Source organism: Cryptococcus neoformans, chromosome 1 (genome assembly GCF_000149385.1).
Source record: "Cryptococcus neoformans var. neoformans B-3501A chromosome 1, whole genome shotgun sequence".
In the NCBI taxonomy this organism is placed as follows: Eukaryota; Fungi; Basidiomycota; class Tremellomycetes; order Tremellales; family Cryptococcaceae; genus Cryptococcus; species Cryptococcus deneoformans.
The window spans coordinates 174,625-195,729 of record NC_009177.1 but is presented as its reverse complement, the minus strand read 5'-3'; the positions used below and the strand labels follow the sequence as shown (position 1 = coordinate 195,729).

Here is a 21,105-nt window from a genome sequence, read left to right as displayed (position 1 = left end):
AGAACCCCCAAGATAACAAACAACAAAGCCCCACCACCAGCGCCAATTTCGTTGTTTATTTAACTGTATCCCACAGCATTTGTTTTGGATGCTGGAAGAGGTTGTTCAAGCCTTTCTTTTGTATGCCACAAGAGATTAAGTAAGTCTTGAATACTTGGCCTATGGTGTCCAAGCCGTAATAACGGAAAGGACCTGAGGGTATGACCCGCAATTTGAAGACGAGGCGGAGAAAACGATTGACGGCGGATGATACGTAAAGAAGAACCGACACACAACTTTCCACCGCGTTGAATGATGAAATCGCCGATTTTTTCGAACTTTTAATCGACCGGCCCCGCGCGCAAGGCCCGACGACATCATCCTTTTATTATTATTATAGCACATAAATAGCAACGATCCACCGGCGACGAACGGAATTGCGGTTAGTTACGGTTGTTGGGACCAGCAAGCAGACGGTCCGTTTCTGGCAGATGACAGAAGTAAGGAGGAGCAGCTAAAAGCACTAAGTAGTATGACTCGTACTAATAGCAGTGAGCTTAAGGTCAAACAATGAGCAAGTCTTGATTATTATTATTTAGACAACTATAGAAGAACGAGAACGAAGAATAAAGTGAGTCGCAACAGCTGCGATGGTGATCGTTTTCCATCATATCGCCTTCTGTCGTATAAATTATTAGACTGGCATATAATAAGACATGTGCTATCATGTAACGTTTCAGTATTTATACTAAGTTCTGCGTACGATGAGGTCACCTGCTGGGTCTCCTTGATTGAGGACCATTCTCTTATGCACTGGGAGATTTGACGAGAGTTCCTCCCTTCCTACTACGTAGTGCTCCTCCGCTGCATACGATATAGAACAATCAATCATATGAGCTGCGGTTTCTCCCGTCGTTATGTGGTCAGATGTATCATTTTACCGCGACAAACGTTTCCAAGACACAAGAAAGTGAGTAGGCAACTTCATCATCTTCTTCTTTCCTTCGGATAAATTGAATTTAAGATAGATGCCGCTCGTCCCAGCCTCATCAGATGTGAGTAGTACCTCCAGTCGACATCATTTAATCAACATTGATTCGACCCATCTTTTTACTTCCAATAATGGAGTGTATAAATAAACTGGCGAAGCTCCACCATGTCATGATTACTCTTCATCATACAGTACAATTATTTGTTTTCGCAGGTAACAGATGGTCGCCATAACAGATGATCCAGCATATCATTGATGTCGTTTCATGCCTTTTTGATCATCTCTACGTTTATAAGTGTCTGAAGCATTACTACAACTCCCTAATATGCCGTTTATTAGTCACCAGCCTCGATCCGGACTGTGTCATTTGATGGGGAATAAGAGAGCGACCTGCTATCTATGACAGGACAGCAATAAGATGAGATGACAAGACGTCCTGCTCTTCCGCCACCGCTAAAACATTATCAGCTTTCTAAGTCTTCTCCCTGAAAACGAGAGGCCTGACTCACCCTTGAGAACCATCTTGATAAAAGCCTGAGCAACCTCGGGCTGTTCCTTAACCATCTGATCTAGTCTCTCCTGGCTCAACTTCCACAGAACTGATTCTCTTTCGGCCACAACGCTACAGTTTCGCGTGGTCTCACTCAACGCACTCATATCACCAGCCATTGTACCTGCCACCATTGTCTCTTGTACTAAGTTTGTTGTATCATTATAGGCGTAGGTGGCACGCAAGCATCCGACTTCGATGATGTACATCCCGTCGGCAGGATCGCCTTGCATCCAAAGGGTGTCACCTGGCATGATGGAGGACTTTGTGAAATAAGGGGCGAGTGATTTGCAGAACGAAGTGGAAATGGAAGAAACCGAAGAGGCTGAGTAGGCACCAAAGGTTTGCAAAAGGACTGGAATTGGCTGGGCCAAAGGTTCTTCAGGTGGTGGAGTCGAAGGCTCGTCATCATCTTTGGAAGCGTAAGAAGCTTTTTTTAATGGTCAACGTCGTCTTATTGAAAAGGGCCAAAGCACCTACTTTGGAATATGGTATCTCCACCTGCTTTAACCAGGTGGCTCCTCCGCGGACTGTTTTGGAAAGACTCTGACAATGAGAAAGGTGGCTTGGCGATTTTTGGGAAGTCCATGACCTTTGTGGTGGTTTCGCAGTCCATCAACTGTTGGTTTTCTAGGAAAGCAGTACTGTACAAAAATTGTCAATTTATAGCCCTTTGTTCATCATGCCGTTTAGCTTACAGATACACATTCTCCGTCCATTCCAGTGCATCATTCAGTGATTCAAACACTTCAACTCTCGTGCCTTCTCGATCTGCCCATAAGCCGACACCTTGCAATGCAGTCCCAACAAGTCCATCGGATTTTGCACCGCACATAATCAATAGAACATCCTTAGCAGCAAGCAAACGTTGTACCCTGACGAACGCTTCAGCCGAAGAAAAGTCCAGACCATGGACGAGAGCAAAATCAATGATGAGAAAGCGAATCGGATTGTGCTGCCACTTAGCAAGATCGAGGAGTTTTCGAATCTCGTCCTCGACAGTGGTGATAGTGCCAAAGAACACTACGAATCGATCAGTTCCGCATCTGGCACGCTGTAGGAAAAGAATTACGGAAACCCTGGAGCTTCATCACATATGTTTGAGAACCGACCTGCTGGATGAAACTTCTTTGCCATTTCGGTCTTCTGACAGTTGATCTCGCAGTTGCACCGTTGAAAACTGCCCGAATAGCTCGACGTCTTGAGCTTTGCACGACAAAGAAGATACAGGCCAAAATAATACCGAATAAGAGTCCAATGACAAAGTCGAAGCTACAAGTATGTGTGAGCGGACGCCAAACCAATGGTTGTTGTTAATTTACACGGTCATGCCGATGGCGATGGCCCAAATAGTAATATACTCCATCTTGTTGACTCGGTGCCTTGTATCCCAGACAGCTTCCATAAGGAGGTCAATGCCAAGAACGAAGATCAGAGCACCGACGACCATAACAGCTACACATATATCAACTTTCTGATTAGGTAACGTTTCATATGGAACTCACGAAGAGAGGCAATGACAGCAGGCCCAATCATCATGATGGCGGCCGTTCCCATGGCAAGCATTAGACCTGACAATCTGGAGCCGCCTCCCACACGGTAGACTAAATGACAGCCATTAGTAATGGAGGTAAACAAGACGTGATAGATTTACAGAGTACTGTGTTGACATAGGTCAGATAATTTGGTACTGTTCCGGTTAATCCAGCCAGCATATTGGAGGCACCGTGAGCAACTAATTCACGATCCAGCTTGACGTTGTCTTCACTGAGTGATACACCGAGGGCTGGAACCTAGTAGAAAAGTAATCTTGTTAGCTGGGCAATTTAGTTTAATAAAATTAGATGAACTCACATTAAGCGGCACATGTAGAATGCCAAAAAAGACCAAAGCGAGCTGCGTAGGCATAGCTGCCCAGAAAGCTTCCCAATTCGTCTTGCGAAAGTCCTACATATATTGAGTGATCGCTCAAATGCACTTCTTTCATTTTAACTTACAAAAAGGGTGTAAAACTTCCACCAAGCTTGCGTATTTGTCCCTACATCAAAAACCCAACCCATCTTCCTCAAGTGCTGCAGATCCCATCTTCCAATGGCTATGACAATATAGAAGATGACGGGGATGATGAAGAAGTAGGCTGGGAAAATGAGTTGGTGATGCCAAAAATGAGTAATGACTCGGAGGAGGATAGCCAGAGCGAGGGGAATGGTCCATAATGCGATCGCATGGCCGGATTCGAAGAAAAGCTTGAGTGTGGCAAGGTTGTATTCGAAGCCTTCTTCTTTGAGACCGCGGGAGACTTCAAGGCCGGTTTCGATAAGGAAGACACCAACACCGCCGATACATCTAGGACACGAATGAGGACTGGGACCATGAGCAAAGACGGTACTCACCCTACTAGAATATGACGAGGGAAATATCCGATCAAACTACCGAGCTTAAACGCACCTAGTGCGAAGAATACCAAGCCTACTGGGGATCAGAAACGATAGGTGGAAAGCAGACAGTCCTCACCAGTCAAAATAGAGCTGAATGCGAATGCAACCATTGTCGTCGCGATGATAGCCTTATCATCGTCACCGCATACTTGTTCAAAGGTATTAATCAAGATATGGAAGAAGGGGACAGCTTCAATCATCATCGAACCGTTGCCACCGGGGAAAATACTTCCACCAAGCGAGAACACAAGCTGAGAGACGATACAAGACACGAAGAACATCGATACACCAAGAGAGCCGAAATCGACAAAGATTGGGGTTGCAGGGAAGAGGATCATGCCGTAACTGACACCATCCAGCACATTGAGCAACAACCCCAAGATGACCGAAGGCAATGTCCTAATAGGCTCCAAAATAATCCCTTCAACAACATCTTTAGGGGTCACCTTTAATAGATTGTTCTTCCAGCCCTCAATATTGGATAACGCCTCGCCGGCCCAAGAACGCTTTTTCCGTTCGCGACCATCCCCCAACAAAAGCGATCTCTCATCTGGAGCCTGTCCGAGTTCTTCTTCATTTACTTCATTGGCGAGAAAACGGCGGAGAGAGCTGGAAGAGCCCGCATGAGACATCCTCGCATTACCCTCGGTTGTCGGTACTTCGAGAATGTCGTCCACCAGCGAGCTTCTACGTGGCATTGGAGTCCTCTCGCCTGACTCCTCTTCATCACTTGCTAGCTTACCAATCGAGCTACCAGAACGCTTACTACGAAGAGAAGCAGCCTCTGTCAATCCCCTTACGCGCCGCTCCTCCTTATCTCGCTCCAGCATCATACTCAGGCCTGATTTGGCCCCGGTGAAGGGTGATGCGGGTAAGGCTTGAAGACCTTTGGACGGGGAAACCTCGTCTCGCTCGTCGTCTTCCAAGACAGGGGTCGGACCTGGCTTGGAGATAGCGGGGTTAAGGTGACTAGGGTATATAGGACGATGTTCAGTAGCAGAAGTCGCAACCGAATGAGTGGGCCCATGGTTTACAGAGGCATGTCTTGAGGAGAGGGCTGAATGGGAGTACGAGCTGTCGCCCTGGGAAGCTGATGAGAATGCACGAGGTCTGGTGGAGAAGGACACAGACGCCAAACGGGCTGTGGAATCTCGAATAGCTTGGGAAGTCGTTGAACCAGCCTGTATGTGGAATGAGGTACTACAGTCGAAATGGTAAGTTCATACGGCGGAAATGAGCGCCTCGAACGGCAACTCACTCGTCCCAACCATTCCTCTCAGCTGGTACATCTTGTCCAGCACTTGCTGGTGCTTCCATCCGAGGCAAATTATGTCCTCCTGTCCCACTAACTCTCCGTAAAGCTTGGGTAAAATATCCATGCGGCTGCTGATGGTCTGGACTTGGCAGACTCAAAACACCGTTATTTGACTGTACAGTGCGAACTGAGAAGCCTGAGGCGTTCGGAGAGAGCGTATTGGGATGCTGGGAGTTGATAGGTGAGACAGGGCGGTTGGGGAAGGTCGATGGGACATGGGGAGACGCGTTTGGATCCCTGGCAGGCATCTTGTTATCCTAGTTATCTATAAGAACGGCGTGATGGGTGACATCAATAATGTAGCCTGTGCGTTGAGACAATTCGTTATCAAGAATCAAAATTGACGGAAAGGAAGCGTGGTCTCGATAGCGGAAAGAGTATCTGTGTGGTCTCTGATGAAGTTTGTGAGCAGCCAAAATTGGGAAACAAGCCGCTGTCTTGAAGTATTTTATTGGTTGTCTTCAGGTCTCCTCAAGCCTCAAGATATGGTTAACAAAGGAAAACTAGCAGTCGTGGGTGACTTGCTGGAGATAACAATCCACTCTTCACCATTCGCCACGCCGTGATTTATTATTATGGCGTGCCTGAAAATAGATAGATTAGCCAATCAGCAGTCAACGTCAGTTATAATAATAAGTACTTACCTGTTGGTGCCCCTGGCTGGAGGGCCCGGCCCAGCGTCCGTCCAATTGGGGCATTCGTCCGATTCTCGACGAGTATATGTCTGTTATTTCCACAAGTAACAAATTGTTATAGTGGAGCGAAGTTGAACCATTCTGATCACTGTTTGTCTTCTTGACTTGGCAAGAGGAGTCAGTACTAGGTAACGGTAAATCCAGAACCTGCAGACCTGCAAGCGGAGAGAACAATCTCGTATCATTTTATCGACTGCATCCTTACTAAGACAGGAAGCCCACGATTCCGAAAGGTTGCTTTGTCATGATTTGTTACATTGATTGCTGTATTGTTACTATGTGATGTTATATGTACTATGCGAGATAATTTTGACAAAGATGCCCAAAACAAGACAAAAACGAATGTGAAAACAAGATGCACTACAAATAAGCCCCAGACCCCTTTACACGTCATACAAATCACTCATTCTCAGGTAAGTTCAACGAGTTCAAGGCATCGGCCAGGTCAAAGTGGAAGAAAGGTGTTGACCTGTCTAACAATGGAACAGTCTTGGTTGATACACCGCTCGGTCTTCTTTCGTTAACCCCATCCAATTGAGGAGATGGTGTGGTGGCTCCAGAGCCAATCCTCTTCTCCTCCTCGCTGAAAGAAGTACCGGCGGAAGTTGAGTTGGAAGCTTGACCGACCTCGTGAATGAAAGAGACTTCATGCTCATTATACCTCTCCCTCTCCATTCCCGGGGAAGCAGCGTTCTCAAGATTCTCGATGACAGCAGGAGCTACTTCAAGAGCGGCACCTTCCTTGGCACGGCCTTGACCAAATCCACCAGCAACAAGAGCACGTCGGATCCAAGGTGAAAGAATACCGCAAAAGTGGAACTCGACAGGACCATCGGCCCATTTCTCCATCTCCGTCTTGGTGTCGATCAAATTTTGCACACCAGTGGTATCAAGGTTGGCAACAGCAGCAAAGTCAAGGATAACAGCCTTGAGTACAGGCTTGACCATGTCAGCCTCTATAACCGCCGCCGCGTTCTTCTTGCTGGGTCCTGGGTCATTCCAAGGTCGGTCGCCCGCTGCAACCTTGGAGTAGTCACCACCTCGCCTGGTTACCTTCTTGGCCTGTTCGATAAGTCGGTCATTGATATAAGAAGCGTTAGGGTAGAGGAAAGACTCTTCGAATCGGTAGATTATGACACCGGCAGGAGGGTTCTCAACCTTGACATCTTCCCCAGAAGATTCTTCATCAAGGGGAACGTAGACATCTCGGATGTGCTCAAGGGTGTTACCAGCCTCAGGCTTGATTCGTACACGCCCGAGGAAGTGACCTTTGGGTCGAGCGATACGAAGAAGCAAGAGAACGACAGAGGTGGCAAGAGACCAATAGATACCTGACTCGATGGTGTAAAAAACGGACCAAAGAACCGCACCAACGAAGATCACGTATTCAATGGGGGCAACTCGCCAGAAGCTGTAAGAGTGCTTGGGAGAAGCGACAAGGTCGGCGACGGCGTGAATAATCAAGGCAGAAAGAGCCGCGTTGGGAATCCAGTAAAAGGCCGGTGCGACTGCGTACAAGGCAACGATGACGACAACACCGGTGGCGAGACCCGCAGCAGGGGTGCGCACACCAGCCTTAGACTTGAGGGCAGATCGAGAGAAAGAACCGGTGGAGGGGTACGCAGAGAAAAGAGTACCGATGGTGTTGTTAACACCGATAGCAATAAGCTCTTGGTTAGGGTTAATCTTATAACCGTTCAACCGACCGAAAGATTTGGCAATGGAGATGTGCTCGAGAAGAAGGATGATAGTGGCAACAGGAATGTGGGGACCGATGGCAGAAAGCAGTTGGCTATCAATGAAAGGTCGGCCTACGTGTTGCAAACCCGAAGGGACATTGCCGACGAGGGAAATGCGAGGCGAGGCGGCGTGAACGTTGACTCGCCAAGAGATGATGGTCCAGATGATGATGACAAAGGCGTGTCGAAGAGATTGGCAGAAGAAAGTGATTCGGCCATAGCGAGGGTATCGTTTACCGAGCCAGGTAAATCCCCACTTGATTCCGTAAAGGGCAGCAAGTGCAGTCATACCGAAAGCGGTGTCGAGCGATGCCTGGGGCAAGTACTTGAGAGTGTTGATGATAACCTTGTATGTGGCAGCACGAGTGTCAAACTTCTTGGACAGACCAAAAACAGCCGGGAATTGGCCAGCGGCGATGTTAAGAGCACTACCAGTCATGAAACCAGAGACGGCAGGTTGAGGAACTATGGATTATGTCAGCAAACTGCGGCTCCTGGCGACTCGAAAAAAACTCCGAACTCACTGAACTCAACGAGCCATCCAATCCTCAATAATCCGATACCCAAGACGATGAATCCACAGATGAACGCCAAAGCAGTAGCGATAACAGGCTTGGAGTAAAGATCGCCGTACTTGTCTTGCACACTGAGAATGATGTTACCAGTCTCGAGAGACATGACGGCGACCGGACCGATGGAAACATCCTTGGATGTGGCAAAAAAGGCATAGGTAAGGACACCGATGAAAGAAGAGTATAAACCGTATTGGGGCTCGAGTTCGGCAATTTTGGCATAAGAAAGCGATTGGGGAACAAGGACCATACCAACGGTGATACCACTGTGGATGATTGGTCAGCCATTACCACGGAAAGAAGAAGCCTACTCACGCCACGAGGTCACCAAACAACCACGTCAAGTTGTATCGGGGAACCCATTGAATGAAGGGGAAAAGAGAGAGGATATAAGCTTTGATCTGAAAAATAGTCAGAACAGTCATCTGGGAAGTGAATGCATCACTCACTCCTGGCCCAAGAGCTGGAGTCTGACTCCTTGCCCAGTCAAAGACGGAGACAGTCTCTGGTGTTGTTTCCGTATAACCAAAATAGTGCTTGATTTTACTCTTGACCACCTCGGGGCGGAAGCTAGGCTTGATATCGGGAGACATGGAGGCGTGGAGATCTTCCTGAGTCGATGTTCTCGCTGCCGCCGTAGATGAACTATCTTCCTGAATACGAATGAAGGACGAGTTGTGTAGTGGTGGTGTTGAACAATCTACGAATTTTCCTTTATTCGAATTCCCAAGGCTACTCTTTATAAGACCCATCTATCGAATCTATTTGTCTAAAAAGGTGAAGAAGACAGCGGGAGCCAGCACGTCTTCAGATTAAGATGGGAGATGATATGGCGGGATTGACTGAAAGGTGAATTCACCAAGAAGCGATTTTTTGTCAGAAGATTCCAGATATTTGAAGATGCACGACGTCACAAACAAGTATTGGAGTTGTTCGGTTGTACTGGCATTGCAGAGAGCAGATTTTCGATGCGCACACCATAGTGATAGTGGATGGGCAATTGCGGCCTCAAGTTTGATTTCAACCGCCAATGAGTAGTAGAAAAATTCGAGCACGCCATCTGTCGAAACCGCATAATTGTCCTTCAGGGTTTTCCCCACCAGTTATATTACCCCGACATCGGTTGCCGCGGTTTTACCAAGCAGTGACGTCGAACGCTCGCTCCAGTTTTGGCAGCTGCAGGTTCATCGTTCATCCCTGGAATCAAAATGATGACTGAGAAGTGGAGTGGTGAATTGGGCAGATGAATTCAGCATGCATCGTGCATCGACTTCATAAAGGAGTCCATAATCGAAGCAAGACTTCGCAGGGATCTGCGGTGGCGATTATTTGATTATCCGGCCGAGGAGCAACAAGCTGCCCAGTAAGCGGTCATCACCGCCATCAGCAAACAAACATTACTCGTACTCACTGTGCATGTTGTTGTTCCTTCTTTCACGCAGTTCAATTCGCACTCTCCCCCACGCTCTAACCGATCATTCACCTTTTTCTTAGTTCTGCGCCTAGATCTCCCTCGACGATCGCCAACAGGAATTACGTCCCAAACCTCAAGAAGCGCAAAAAGCCTATTAACTGGAAATTCTCCTGGCATATTGCAGCGCCATTATCCGTCGGCAATCAATAGCGCTCGAATGCTGGAGGCTCGCCTCTTCTCTTTTTGGCTCTTGCAAGTATCTTGACTTTTAACTTCCCCAGATCCCCTTCCATCAAATGAAGTTTACTTCCCGTATACGGTTAATATATAGCCATACGTACTCCAAGTAAGAACAAAAGGAAGCACGCTCCGTCGCCAATTTTGCCAACGTCAGGATGGAGTTCCACCAATGGTGATTGCACATGGGACGGGAACTGAGCATTGAGCTCGCTCTCGCACAGTTCGCCATAGATGGCATTTATTGCATGCTACTTCCCAATGATGTCTTGATTCCTGATCGATGGTGTTTGTGAGTCGTGAATAATGAGACCTCCTGTGTGGTGATTATCTGCGATCTTCCCATTGGATAGATACCATCCACCATCTTCAGGCACTTTGAATATCCATCTTTCCATCCTCTGCTTTTACTCTCGCTGTCGTTCGCTGTGATATTCTCACGCTTACAACACAAGATGACCGACTTGACGACTGACCAGCAGTATTACCCGACTGGCTAATTTTGACCATTGGTGTCATTTGACGTATTCAAATTGTACCTTCTTTTCAATCCTATACATTCGCGATAGAGAAACGATCAGCAAAGATAGCATCAACCGTGTCAACCCGCCTCCTTTTGAGAGATTTCGACACACTCATGTGTGCACCACATGGCGAGAGTATCAATGTTGCAACTTCATTCTTTTGAAGTGTAAAGGATCAACAAAGCATTAGCAACCAATGTATTAAGAAAAAACATCATGAATACTGATAACAAATTGGGCGCTCAATGACGAACTGAAATGTTTATATGGACGTAAGATAATATAATACATGTAAAGAGCAAGCAAGGTACAAGTGCCATCACTCAACAGCATCAACAACGTTCTTCCTCGTCGTCGGCATAGGCGGCATCATCACTTTCTTGACAATTTTCTCGTTCCTGTTTGCCACGACAGGCTTAGGTTTCGTCAACTTATTGTTCGTTCTCTTCTGCTTCTTCGCCAATATCGCTCCCGCCTCTGACTCCTCAAAACTACCCCAAGATCCGTAGATCTCTGCCCATACCTTCTTCACACCTGTCCCAACATTCGCCTTTTCAACTTCTTCTTCATTGAGCCATACTGCCGGTCGAGGCGCCTTGGGTTTGACAGACGGAGGTTCGTTGCCAGGCGATGTGAGTGTGAGAAGATGAATGTGATAGGTCATGTTGATATGAGAAAAGATATGTGGTATATTGCCTACGTCCCTGCTGGACTTCTGCAAGCCTTCCGCTTCCCCTTCCGTGATCTCGATATAATCTGACAGTGCTTCTAAGGATGCACCGAGCCTTTCAGAGGAGGATAGTCCTGCTGAGACAGGCGTGGTGGGAGGCTCAAAGAGACCGGCGAGTAAGCCTGGCCAGTTCCATCAGTTTATACGAGCCTCATGCAGCCCGATACCCACTCACCTTTCTCGGGGCGCTTCGTAAACAACCATCTCCTCTGATCTCCATCACCTCTCCACTGGACGATACATACAGTTTCTTCCTCTACTCTCGAGGCCTTCTTCTCTTTCTTCATAGGGAACACCATTACGGTCGGAATTCTGTCTGTCTCGATATCACAGGGTATTGGGGCGCACAGCTTGCAGTCAGACTTAGTCGTAGACGGTTGTGATGGAGAGTTGGAAAGCTGAGGATTGGGTATCAGTACAAGGGTTGCAGAGCTCTCAAATGAATTAACATGCCTCTGCATAACCTTTGCAAGCTTTCTTCAGAGGGCAGACACCGCACTCGGGATTTGCGGGCTTACACACTTGACTACCCAGTTCCATCAGAGCCTGAGTGACACAGTCAGCAATGCGAACTTTTTACTGCTGATGTTTCATAAGTCGCTTACTTGATTCCAGTCACCCACTACATTGTTGTGTTTATCTCCAGAAGGTAGATGCTTTATCAGCTCGTCGGCCACCCTCCAAAGGAATTTGATTGTAGCAGGGCCGGTTTGTGGAGCATGCACCGCAAGAAGACGGGTGAGAAGACGGTGGATGTTGCCATCGACCTGACTATTTGTCAACACCAACCGTGGGATGAAATGGTGTCACCTACGATAGGGGTCCTCACGCCATAAGCCATCGAACAAATGGCCCCTTGTATATCGTTAAATCATGAAAATGTTGTATTACAAGCAACGCACCGGCGGTATACCGTCCTACTCCGTCGATCTCCTTTTCCAGGACAGCAGGATCATCCGGAAGCCGCCCATTGTATTTCGAATTTCCCATGACCGTTTTCGCTCCTGCCAGCAGCGATCTTGCTCTACGGTAGTATCCCAATCCACCTGAAAGCGACAGTCGTTAAACTTGCTTTCCAAGAAGCTGATAACTTACGCCACGCAGCATTGACTTCCTGTTCGGTTTTGGACGTCAGCTGATGATGTCTTATTGTAAGTGCTTGATACGAACCTCCACATCAGCCTTTGCCAAGTCGCTGATTGTAGGCCATCGTTCCATCCACCTTTGCCAATAAGCGATAACCTGAACAGTAAATGTGAGTCGTGAAATAAGGTGACTAGACCTTGAATTCTCACAGTTGTGACCTGTGTCTGCTGAAGCATTACTTCGCTGACTATCATCCACATCATAAGCCTTTGTCATTATTGCTTAAATCCTTTCGATTAAAACTCACCCCATATCTAACATGTAATGTATTAGCTCGAAATCTCTTGGCGCACAACGGAATAGATACTTACCTCGTATGCCCTCTGCCCTTTTTCTTCAAAGCTTAAAGATGGGTCGTATTTCTTACGCCAAGGCATACCTCTTTTCTCCCTAATGGAATTGTTAGCGCAATAGGTCCGCTTTTTGGCCCAGGTTCCACCCACCTCACGCATTCAAACCATTCCAATAAGCTCTCCTTCTCGTCTACGATCTTATCAACGGAATGGTAATCCATCCCATGTCTCCGAGAGACTGTGGCACCAAGGTTTTCTATATCCTCTATATTATCTACTGCTTTGCCCTTTCCGCGTGCCTGCTTTACAATAGTTGTTTTGGTTCTGCTTTTTGTGGAAGCTGGTGCAGCACGTTTTCGTTTGATGGACGACCGTTTGGTTTCTGAGACGCTGGGGGCATAGTCGCTGGAGTCCGAATCAGAGACTGAATAGATTGATGGTGAGCTTGAATCTGGGCGCATGTCTGGTTTCTGTAGGCCGGCGGAGCTGATAGCTGTTAGAGCTCAATGGTTGTTACAATCTGTTCTATTCGACAACAGCAATCTACTGGGACAAATCAACAGTCGATAATTTCGACGCGTCTTTCGTTACTTAATTAACCTCCTCCGACGCGTATTGTTGACGACGGTCATGACCGCCGGGGGTGCATGTGTGCAACGTGACGTCATGGATACCTCTCTTCGATTACCGCCGTCTGAATGCAGTCCGAGTCTGAATGAGATATTGATCCTTTCAAGCTGGCAAGGAGAGCACGATAAATAGACAGATAATCCAAGCTCTTATTTTTGCTCTTAGTCTTATTCAACATCAAGGTTATGTCTCCCCAAGAACAAAATAACGAACCGTCCCAAATGACTGGGCAGCTTAACTCTGCTTCAGGTCTCGTGCAACAAGTACGTTAGTCGTCAGCGAGATATCTATCTGATATCCCCATCTCTCATCTTTACCTAGCTTTGTTTTACTGAGACCTAAGCATAGGCCATTGGAAATGTTGTCCCTGAATCAATGGGAGCTTCTTCATGGATCCAATCAGGCCACAAGCTTCAGAAGGAAGGACAAAATGAAGTGGACGCAGCCAAAGCGCAGAAGGCTGGAGCGGCGACTGTCGACTCTGGTATCGGTAAGGTTAAGTCGTGAGTTTCTCCAGAAATGATACATTATGAAGGTCGGCTGCTCTAATACCTATGATATCTATTTAGTGTCTTTGGCTACGTGACTGGGGACCAAGAAAAGCAAACAGAAGGCAATACCCAGGCTGAGAAGGCTCAATGGGACTATAAGCAAGCCACCTCCGATTCCATTGCTGCTATTCCAATACCTAGTGTTGAAGGGGCTAAGGGGAAGCTTGAGAGTGTTGTTGGTATGGCCGCGGAAGATCCTGAAAAACAGAAGGAGGGTAATGTCCGAGCGGAGAAGGCTGCTTGGAAGGATGGTGTGTAAAAGAGGTAGGGCCGGGCGAAAGAGCGGTTGACCAATAGATGCAATATGCACTACAGTTTTCCAATGGAAGCAGAAGATTGGGTCCATAAACCCATTCCAGCACCTTGCGAAAGATGAAAAGAGCATTAACGCAGTCCTCAAAGTCAGCCTCAGCAATCAGCTTCTAAAGCCGAGTAGCCCTCTCGTTGCAGATCTTATGAAATGACGATCATTCTTCATTTAACCTCGTCACAATAAAATTTCAATTTAAAGATATCCAAGCAGTTTGTTTGCAGATAAAGAGCTATTAATACTATAACGTCTCAAGGACGTATACATTATAATATCATTGACGTGTATAACAGATCTAGGGCTCGTAACATTTGGAACAAGACCTGTCTAAGAATTATAAAGTAACAAACTAATGGGGGACACCCTGGACGACACGGGGATAAACCTGGCGGATCATCTCAAACAGCCCTGGACTCCTCTCGGCAAGCACCATAGGGTCTTCTCCCAAGCCGACAAAGATGGTAGATACACCAGCATCCTGAAATTATTTGTCAGCTGAAGAGTCTCATGGGAGATATACGAGAACCACGAACGATAGCGCTGCCAACGGTGAAACTCTCGTTAAGACCGATGAGGAATGAGAAGAGAATCACAGGTCTATCACGGAAATGAGCAGGTCAGCGGCGGATCCGTATTCTGCAGCGGTAGCACTCACGCGGAGTATTGCCCATCAGAGTTGTACGCAGGGTGAGTGACTACATAGATGGTAAGCAGCGTCTTTGCCCTGTAGCATCGTCGCATCGCCACTTACATCTGAGGTAGAAGTAGCCCAGTACAGCGCATAGGAAACCGTTGATGTAAGCGCCCCACATGAGAGCTTTCCGCCAAATAAGTTAGCTGATAAGTTCCTCGTAGCAAAGGGCTTGGGTTTCACTTACCGGTACCAACGAGAGAGTCATTCACCAAAGCGTCGATACCGCGGTCCTTCAGAAGTCTCCAGGTATCCTTGGCAGCAGGGATGTATGACTTGCCATAAAGAGCTAAGATTCGCGATCAGTCACATGTAAATCGATAAGCACGTGTATCGAAAAGAGGCTCACCAATCTCAATACTGTGAGATGAAGAATAGGTTCAGGTTAGCAGATAATCGCACGATCTAAGGACACGATGAAATCTCACTAGGCATCTGTAGAGGTCATCATCAGTAACCGCACTTTTATATATATGGGGTTGGGAGGGGGGAACGTACATTTATTGAAATACTCGACCATCCATTGAATACAGCCGATACAGCATTGAGCAATGCATATGAGGATAGATCCAATCACTGAAATCTAGTCAGCGCGAGTCGCACAAGATGAAAGTCAACGCAGGGAAAGAGAACATACTGTCACCTTGTCCAGCTTCATACTGTCTGAACAGTTGCAATATCAATCTCAAAAGCTCAAGGATAGTAACCAACAGACTTCCAAAAGCGATTGATCCAAGGGAAAGAGTCGAAGCTCGCACGAAAGCCAACAAGCTTGCTCTCTTTGGCACACCTCCACCAGGGGTTCGAGGGCCGTAGTAATACCATCCTGTACAATCTAGGTTTAATAAAGTTTCGAACGCAGCAAGGAAAAGACGACTTGCCTCCAAAGACACCACCAGCGAGAGTACATAGAATGACGTTGCCGATGACCTGAGACAGCCAGAGGTAGGAAAAAGTGGCGTAGAATACCAGACCTGCTACCTTGCTAGAGGAACAACCCCCATCCGAGCAAGCTAATCCATTTAGCCACTCAGCCTTACTTCATGGGATCGGACGGACGTACCAGCACTTCCCGGAGTCCACTTAACATAAATGGCAATACAGGTGAAAGTGTACCAAACTGATACAGCTGCTTGGATGATGAGGCCGATGAAGACAACAACGTATACCGAGGGGTGGTGCTTTGTAACGTCAATTGTGGTTTGAAGAAGCAATTTGGCCAGAGGGATACTGAGTGGCCGACAAAATGTGAGCTCTCGGATTTCACAGCTACAGTCCCACTGGACTTACCGCTTTCGCATGCCCCAGTAGAAGAAGACTGAAACAAGGGCAATGATAAGGAAGATGATAGCGCCAGACCAGTCTATTATGAAAGTTAGTCGGGCCATTAAACGTAAGATCACGGCAGTACACATACACTGGATGATAAAATAGTCTTGGGTTATGATCCATTAGCATCTTACTCTCACATCCCATGATATATTTGTAGCTCACAAATACAAATACCAATATTAAGAATGACCGTCAATGCTAGAGTGACTTCAAGAATGATCTTGGTGAACGCCCTCAAGGCCTGTGAATTATCGAATGAGCCGTGTTGTTGCATAGACTACGGCGAGGGTAACTCACCGCAAGATATAAAGATGCAATGACCAAACCGAGGGCAACGACAACGAGAAGAAGGTAGACCGTGTGGCTGCATTATGTTAAAAGGAAGTTTCGATTTGGACCTGATAGAAAAAGGAACCTACTAGTCGAGCGTTATACTGGAACCTGTACGCCCTATACTAGAGTCACCCATTCCACCTCCCAAACCATTGACCTGCACGAAACCATGTATCGCAATACCGGAAACAACTGCAAACCCAACAACGGCGGCGATAAACAATATCAGCGGAATGATATCGTTCACCCTCTTTCGAGGGTTCATCCTCTCTCCCGTTTTTTCATTTGCTTGGGAGAACGGCGCAGTGTCTTGATATACGGGCTGTCCACCCGTTTCGGGGTTGGTAGAGGCATAAGGCTGAGAGGGTTTCATGTTGTAATTGGGCGGTTGGCCCTGGGGAGGAACATACTCCTGCTTGCCCCCGTTTTGGTCTTGAGGTGGACCGCCAGGGGGAGGAGGGAATTGTTGTTGCTGATACCCACGTTGATTCCCGCCTTGGTAGAATTCTTGGGCGCTCATTTTACAGAAAGGCGGGTTACTGATGCAAAGGGATAAAAAAAGATGTTTGCAGATAATAACAGTGCAGCACAGGTTTACTCTTGCCTATGAAACGTAAAGATCCCGTCAAGAGAAACACCAGCAAAATTAAGGAAGGCTAAGACAAGACTGGCCTAGAAATGACATCATCGCCAAACAAGACATCTATCTCATAATTAAAAGCAAGAAGACCAGACGCGATCAGAAACAGCTGCCGAGATTTCATGGTTCGTTGTTGTGTTCAATTTCTTTCCAGCGGACTCACTCAATATAGACACAAAAATATGTGGCACAAGGTAGCATGCAGACGTCGATAAACGCCTCATTAAGGCTACAAGGAATCTAGCTTAGTAGATGATGTGTTGCGACATGTTGTGTCTAGCCAGCATCTGCCGCTTGAAGCCAACACAACATCGTCGAGGAGTTGTTCTAATCTTACCTCTTGCCGTATCATTAACAAAGCTAGCGTCCTTTGCTTGACATGTTTTACTTCGCAACCCTCACGCCTGGGCCTTCTTTTCGGTAATGTTTTCTTATCCTTATTAGCGAGCCAGGTTGACTGGCTGGCTGCTGGCTGGGAGATGTGCGCATGCCAGTTTCCGTTGCCCTATGGAGTCACAGCCTTTTCTGAAGCCTGTAATGCATAAGCGCATGGGACACGCACACCGTATTGAAGTGTACATTAATTAGCTTGTTGCAAGTTGCATGCATGACTTTCGGTCTGCTTGTTCATCACGTACGTAGTGGATGTTGCAGCCCCACGCCACGCGATTTAACGCCGAAATACCGAGTTGTATGACGGAGGGCGCACAGACCATGAGGTGAGTTGAACTGGTAGGAAGCAGGAAGGAAGAACGAGGATATCTAACATACTATATATACATAAACTTTATCTTCCACCCGCCACCAGTCTCCGTCAACCAGAAGATATCCTCGGAACGGACTGTATACCATCTTACAACCCACATGGCCCAGGATTGATATATAACCAACATGAACCGTGCCGTCCAGAGGAGTCAGCTCTTCAATCCTGCCGGCCAACAGACACGCTCTCAATATGACCCTCAGAATCCTGGTGTGCAGCACAGAGGACCTGCCGGACCCGCCCCACAGCAACAGTACCAGCAGTACCAGCAGTATCAACAACCTCAACAGCAAGGTCAGCCACAGCAACAGCAGCAGCAGCAACAACAACAGCTATCACAGCAAGGGCCTCAGTCGACAAACGGCACTGCAGATGGTGCAAGTGGAAGTGGGAGCACGCCTGGTCAAGAGATGAACCTCGCCTCGGTGCTGCATTACCTACAAAGCGAATGGAGAAGATGGGAGAGGGATAGAAACGAGTGGGAAATTGAGAGAGCAGAGATGAGGGTATGTTGGTCTTGCGTTCGAGAGGGTCCAAGTGCTAATGCCTATCTAGGCCCGAATTGCACTGCTGGAAGGACAAAGAAGATCAGCAGAAAACCTCAAGGTAGATTTGTTGAGAAGGGTCAAAATGCTCGAGTTCGCTCTACGACAAGAGAGAACAAAGCGGGTTGGTGCCGGAGGCAAGCTCAACAGCGTCCCGCCTACTCGTTTGGCTGCACTTCAGGACGAAGACAGGCTTTCAACAGGAGACAAGGAAGGTAGCGGAAGTGAAGGTAGCCAAGAAGACAGTGTGTTTTGCCTTCCCCTTTTCCCTGTCCCGATTTGACCATCTTTTAGTTCTTGAGAAGCCAACCAAAGTGAACGGCGTTCATTCTGCTGCTGTCGGCAAATCTTCTACAATCATGTCTCGTTCCCAGCCTGCTGAGGCAAATCAATGGAAGAGCATCGGTGTCGCCCCTAGAGATCCTAAAGCCCGTGCACGAAGTCGAGAATATCTCAAACAGTATGTCATAATGATGCAAACCCTGTGGAAATATCTCACCTGCTCTTGATAGATGTCTTCAAGAGATCAGCTACCTTACTTCTCCCGGTGCCCTCAATCCTCTCCCTCCATACCCTCCCGTAGACCCTTCTGCTCTTCCTCAGCCGGATGTGTCGCACGACCCCAACCACCCCGAGGTTGACCTTTATGAACGACCCCGAAAAGAGCTGTCTGAAGAGCCTGTCCCACCCCTTCACACTCGTAAACGAAACGACGAAGCTGCAGAGACCAAAGAGACCGCTGGCTCGACTTCAGCCTCTGAGGATGATCAGGTGAACGGCGAAAAGGACAAACCCATTCCCTCCATTCCCACCCCTGCATTGCCACCTGGATCTTCGTCTTCTTTTCCTACATCACAACCCATGGAAAAGTCCGTCTCTCCTTCACCCTTAGCGTTCCATCGTCCAGGCTTAGATCCGGCACTTTTACCCCCCAGTGATAATAGTGGCCCCCCGTCCTCCCCGTCTCCGAGAACAGTAAGCTTACCGGATATCTCTGCGACTAAAAGCGAGGATGAGCCACGATCGCCAGGTGCCGGGAAGGATTCGGATGAGCCGGGAAAGCAGCTTTTGACGGCCATATATAGGCCGGATAGTAAGACTGCATGGCGAGAAGAACTGAAGGCTGCCAACGAGGAAGCGGAAAAGGTGAGTCCTTTTGTATACAAAAATAAATGTTCTGAACAAAACTAAGCCATTGTCAATAGGCGAAGGAGGAAAGAGCACGAAAGGTGCCCGATCAGGCCGAAGACGACCGACTCACAACTTTGTCGCTCAATACCGAGGAGGAAGAAATCAAAGCGGATGATTCAGTCGATAAGATATGGGTATCCAAAAGGAGTTTGAAGAGTCACTTGGACATTGTTAGGGCTATTGCGTTTGCTCATGGTCCTGGAATTATGTTGGCGACTGGCGGTGATGATTGTACGGTGAAGGTTTGGTCAGTGGATTCAGCTAGTATCATTTCCCACAGGTATGTCTTGTCTGCTCCCGAGATATGTCAGTGACTAACTGGAAGCCGGTAGACATACTGCTCAAGAAATTGAGCCTATCATGACTTTGCGCGGTCACACCGCCGCTATCACATCCGTGGCCATATCCAATGCCCTTTCTATAATATTCTCTGCCTCCCTGGACTCGACTATCCGCCTCTGGCAATTACCAGCTCACAATCACGATCCGTACGCTACCTATAATCCTTCTGTTGCGGTCCAGACACTTGAAGGTCACACTGAATCTGTTTGGGACATCTGTCTCCTTCCTCCTCAAGAAGTCAGCCCGGCAGGGAAGGAAGGCATTGAAGGCCGTCTTGTCAGCGCCTCCTCAGATGGTTCGGTCAAGCTTTGGGAACGATCCGGCTCTTCTCCATCCGCGAGTAACTGGAAACTGGAGAAGTCATTCAGCTCTTTTGGCGAGGGTGTCATACCGACGTGTTTGGCAGTTTTCAACCTAGATTTTGGAAAAGTGCTTGTGGGTACGTCGGATGGAAAGGCAAGATTATGGGATGTGGATGCGGGAGAGGAAGTGCGCCTGTTTGGAGAGGAAGGCCAAGGTGTGGACTCTCAGGTAAATGCCATCTTGAGCCACCCAACTTTACCGGCTATTGTAACGGCTCATGAAGACGGATATCTCCGGTTCTACGATGCTAAATCTTGTGAGTGGCATGTTTTTATTTCATTATGCCGAGATATGTCTAACAACCGCAATAGCATCCACTACCCCGACGCATACAGTCCTTGCTCATCCCGCACCTATAACTTCTCTTGCTCTATCACCCTCATCCCCAACGTGCATACTCACGTCGTCTGTCGACTGTACTGTTCGTTTGTGGGACTTGACAAAGAAGACTTCAATCCAGGAATTGGCAGGGCACAGAGGAAGGGCAGATGAGGGCGTTTGCGCGGTGGCTAGTCATCCGGAATTACCAGTCATCGGAAGCGCAGGTGCGGATGGAGTTGTCAGACTTTGGGGATTGGCTTGAGCCGATGCTAAGGAAAAAAGTTGTCGTTTTCTTACTTTCTGTTTTTTTGTTGGGGAACTAGTATTTTTTGGCCTTAAAGCGTACAGGGGAAAATATTGTAGCACTACAAAAATTAAGAAGTACGCAAGAAAGGCAGATAGACGCAAGAGAAGAAGTATTATTCAAAAGGAAGTGGATATAAGCAAAGGACTGCATTTTTACTCGTTTT

General features: G+C 47.5%; 6 protein-coding genes across 6 annotated transcripts; 2 read left to right on the top strand and 4 right to left on the bottom strand.

Annotated features, from left to right (window-relative positions):
- Nucleotides 1-1,367: 1,367 nt before the first annotated feature.
- On the bottom strand, nt 1,368-5,521 carry CNBA0660 (hypothetical protein; the record flags this gene model as incomplete). The annotated part of the gene is made up of 13 exons (XM_772970.1): nt 1,368-1,423; nt 1,480-1,950; nt 2,001-2,164; nt 2,219-2,543; nt 2,593-2,792; nt 2,843-2,975; nt 3,026-3,124; nt 3,175-3,313; nt 3,375-3,467; nt 3,518-3,866; nt 3,914-3,989; nt 4,035-5,158; nt 5,217-5,521. 13 exons carry the CDS (start codon nt 5,519-5,521, stop codon nt 1,368-1,370), a joined length of 3,534 nt encoding a protein of 1,177 aa, XP_778063.1.
- An 846-nt stretch (nt 5,522-6,367) lies between these two features.
- On the bottom strand, nt 6,368-8,872 carry CNBA0650 (hypothetical protein; the record flags this gene model as incomplete). The annotated part of the gene is made up of 4 exons (XM_772969.1): nt 6,368-8,172; nt 8,232-8,545; nt 8,595-8,680; nt 8,729-8,872. 4 exons carry the CDS (start codon nt 8,870-8,872, stop codon nt 6,368-6,370), a joined length of 2,349 nt encoding a protein of 782 aa, XP_778062.1.
- Nucleotides 8,873-10,773: 1,901 nt separating this feature from the next.
- On the bottom strand, nt 10,774-13,084 carry CNBA0640 (hypothetical protein; the record flags this gene model as incomplete). Its single annotated transcript, XM_772968.1, has 12 exons — nt 10,774-11,306; nt 11,360-11,657; nt 11,707-11,730; nt 11,790-11,951; nt 11,999-12,039; nt 12,087-12,230; nt 12,280-12,298; nt 12,355-12,426; nt 12,480-12,517; nt 12,578-12,584; nt 12,642-12,720; nt 12,774-13,084. The coding sequence occupies 12 exons, from the start codon at nt 13,082-13,084 to the stop codon at nt 10,774-10,776; spliced, it is 1,728 nt and encodes a 575-aa protein (XP_778061.1).
- A 354-nt stretch (nt 13,085-13,438) lies between these two features.
- On the top strand, nt 13,439-14,063 carry CNBA0630 (hypothetical protein; the record flags this gene model as incomplete). Its single annotated transcript, XM_772967.1, has 3 exons — nt 13,439-13,516; nt 13,602-13,756; nt 13,823-14,063. The coding sequence occupies 3 exons, from the start codon at nt 13,439-13,441 to the stop codon at nt 14,061-14,063; spliced, it is 474 nt and encodes a 157-aa protein (XP_778060.1).
- A 400-nt stretch (nt 14,064-14,463) lies between these two features.
- Nucleotides 14,464-16,990, bottom strand: CNBA0620 (hypothetical protein; the record flags this gene model as incomplete). The annotated part of the gene is made up of 16 exons (XM_772966.1): nt 14,464-14,592; nt 14,648-14,711; nt 14,770-14,809; nt 14,866-14,931; nt 14,993-15,094; nt 15,155-15,165; nt 15,234-15,240; nt 15,304-15,381; nt 15,443-15,640; nt 15,699-15,818; nt 15,869-16,035; nt 16,096-16,168; nt 16,223-16,240; nt 16,300-16,378; nt 16,435-16,501; nt 16,557-16,990. The coding sequence occupies 16 exons, from the start codon at nt 16,988-16,990 to the stop codon at nt 14,464-14,466; spliced, it is 1,653 nt and encodes a 550-aa protein (XP_778059.1).
- A 1,011-nt stretch (nt 16,991-18,001) lies between these two features.
- CNBA0610 (hypothetical protein) lies at nt 18,002-20,897 on the top strand (the record flags this gene model as incomplete). The annotated part of the gene is made up of 7 exons (XM_772965.1): nt 18,002-18,379; nt 18,429-18,663; nt 18,713-18,878; nt 18,931-19,564; nt 19,624-19,889; nt 19,942-20,570; nt 20,626-20,897. The coding sequence occupies 7 exons, from the start codon at nt 18,002-18,004 to the stop codon at nt 20,895-20,897; spliced, it is 2,580 nt and encodes an 859-aa protein (XP_778058.1).
- Nucleotides 20,898-21,105: the final 208 nt, after the last annotated feature.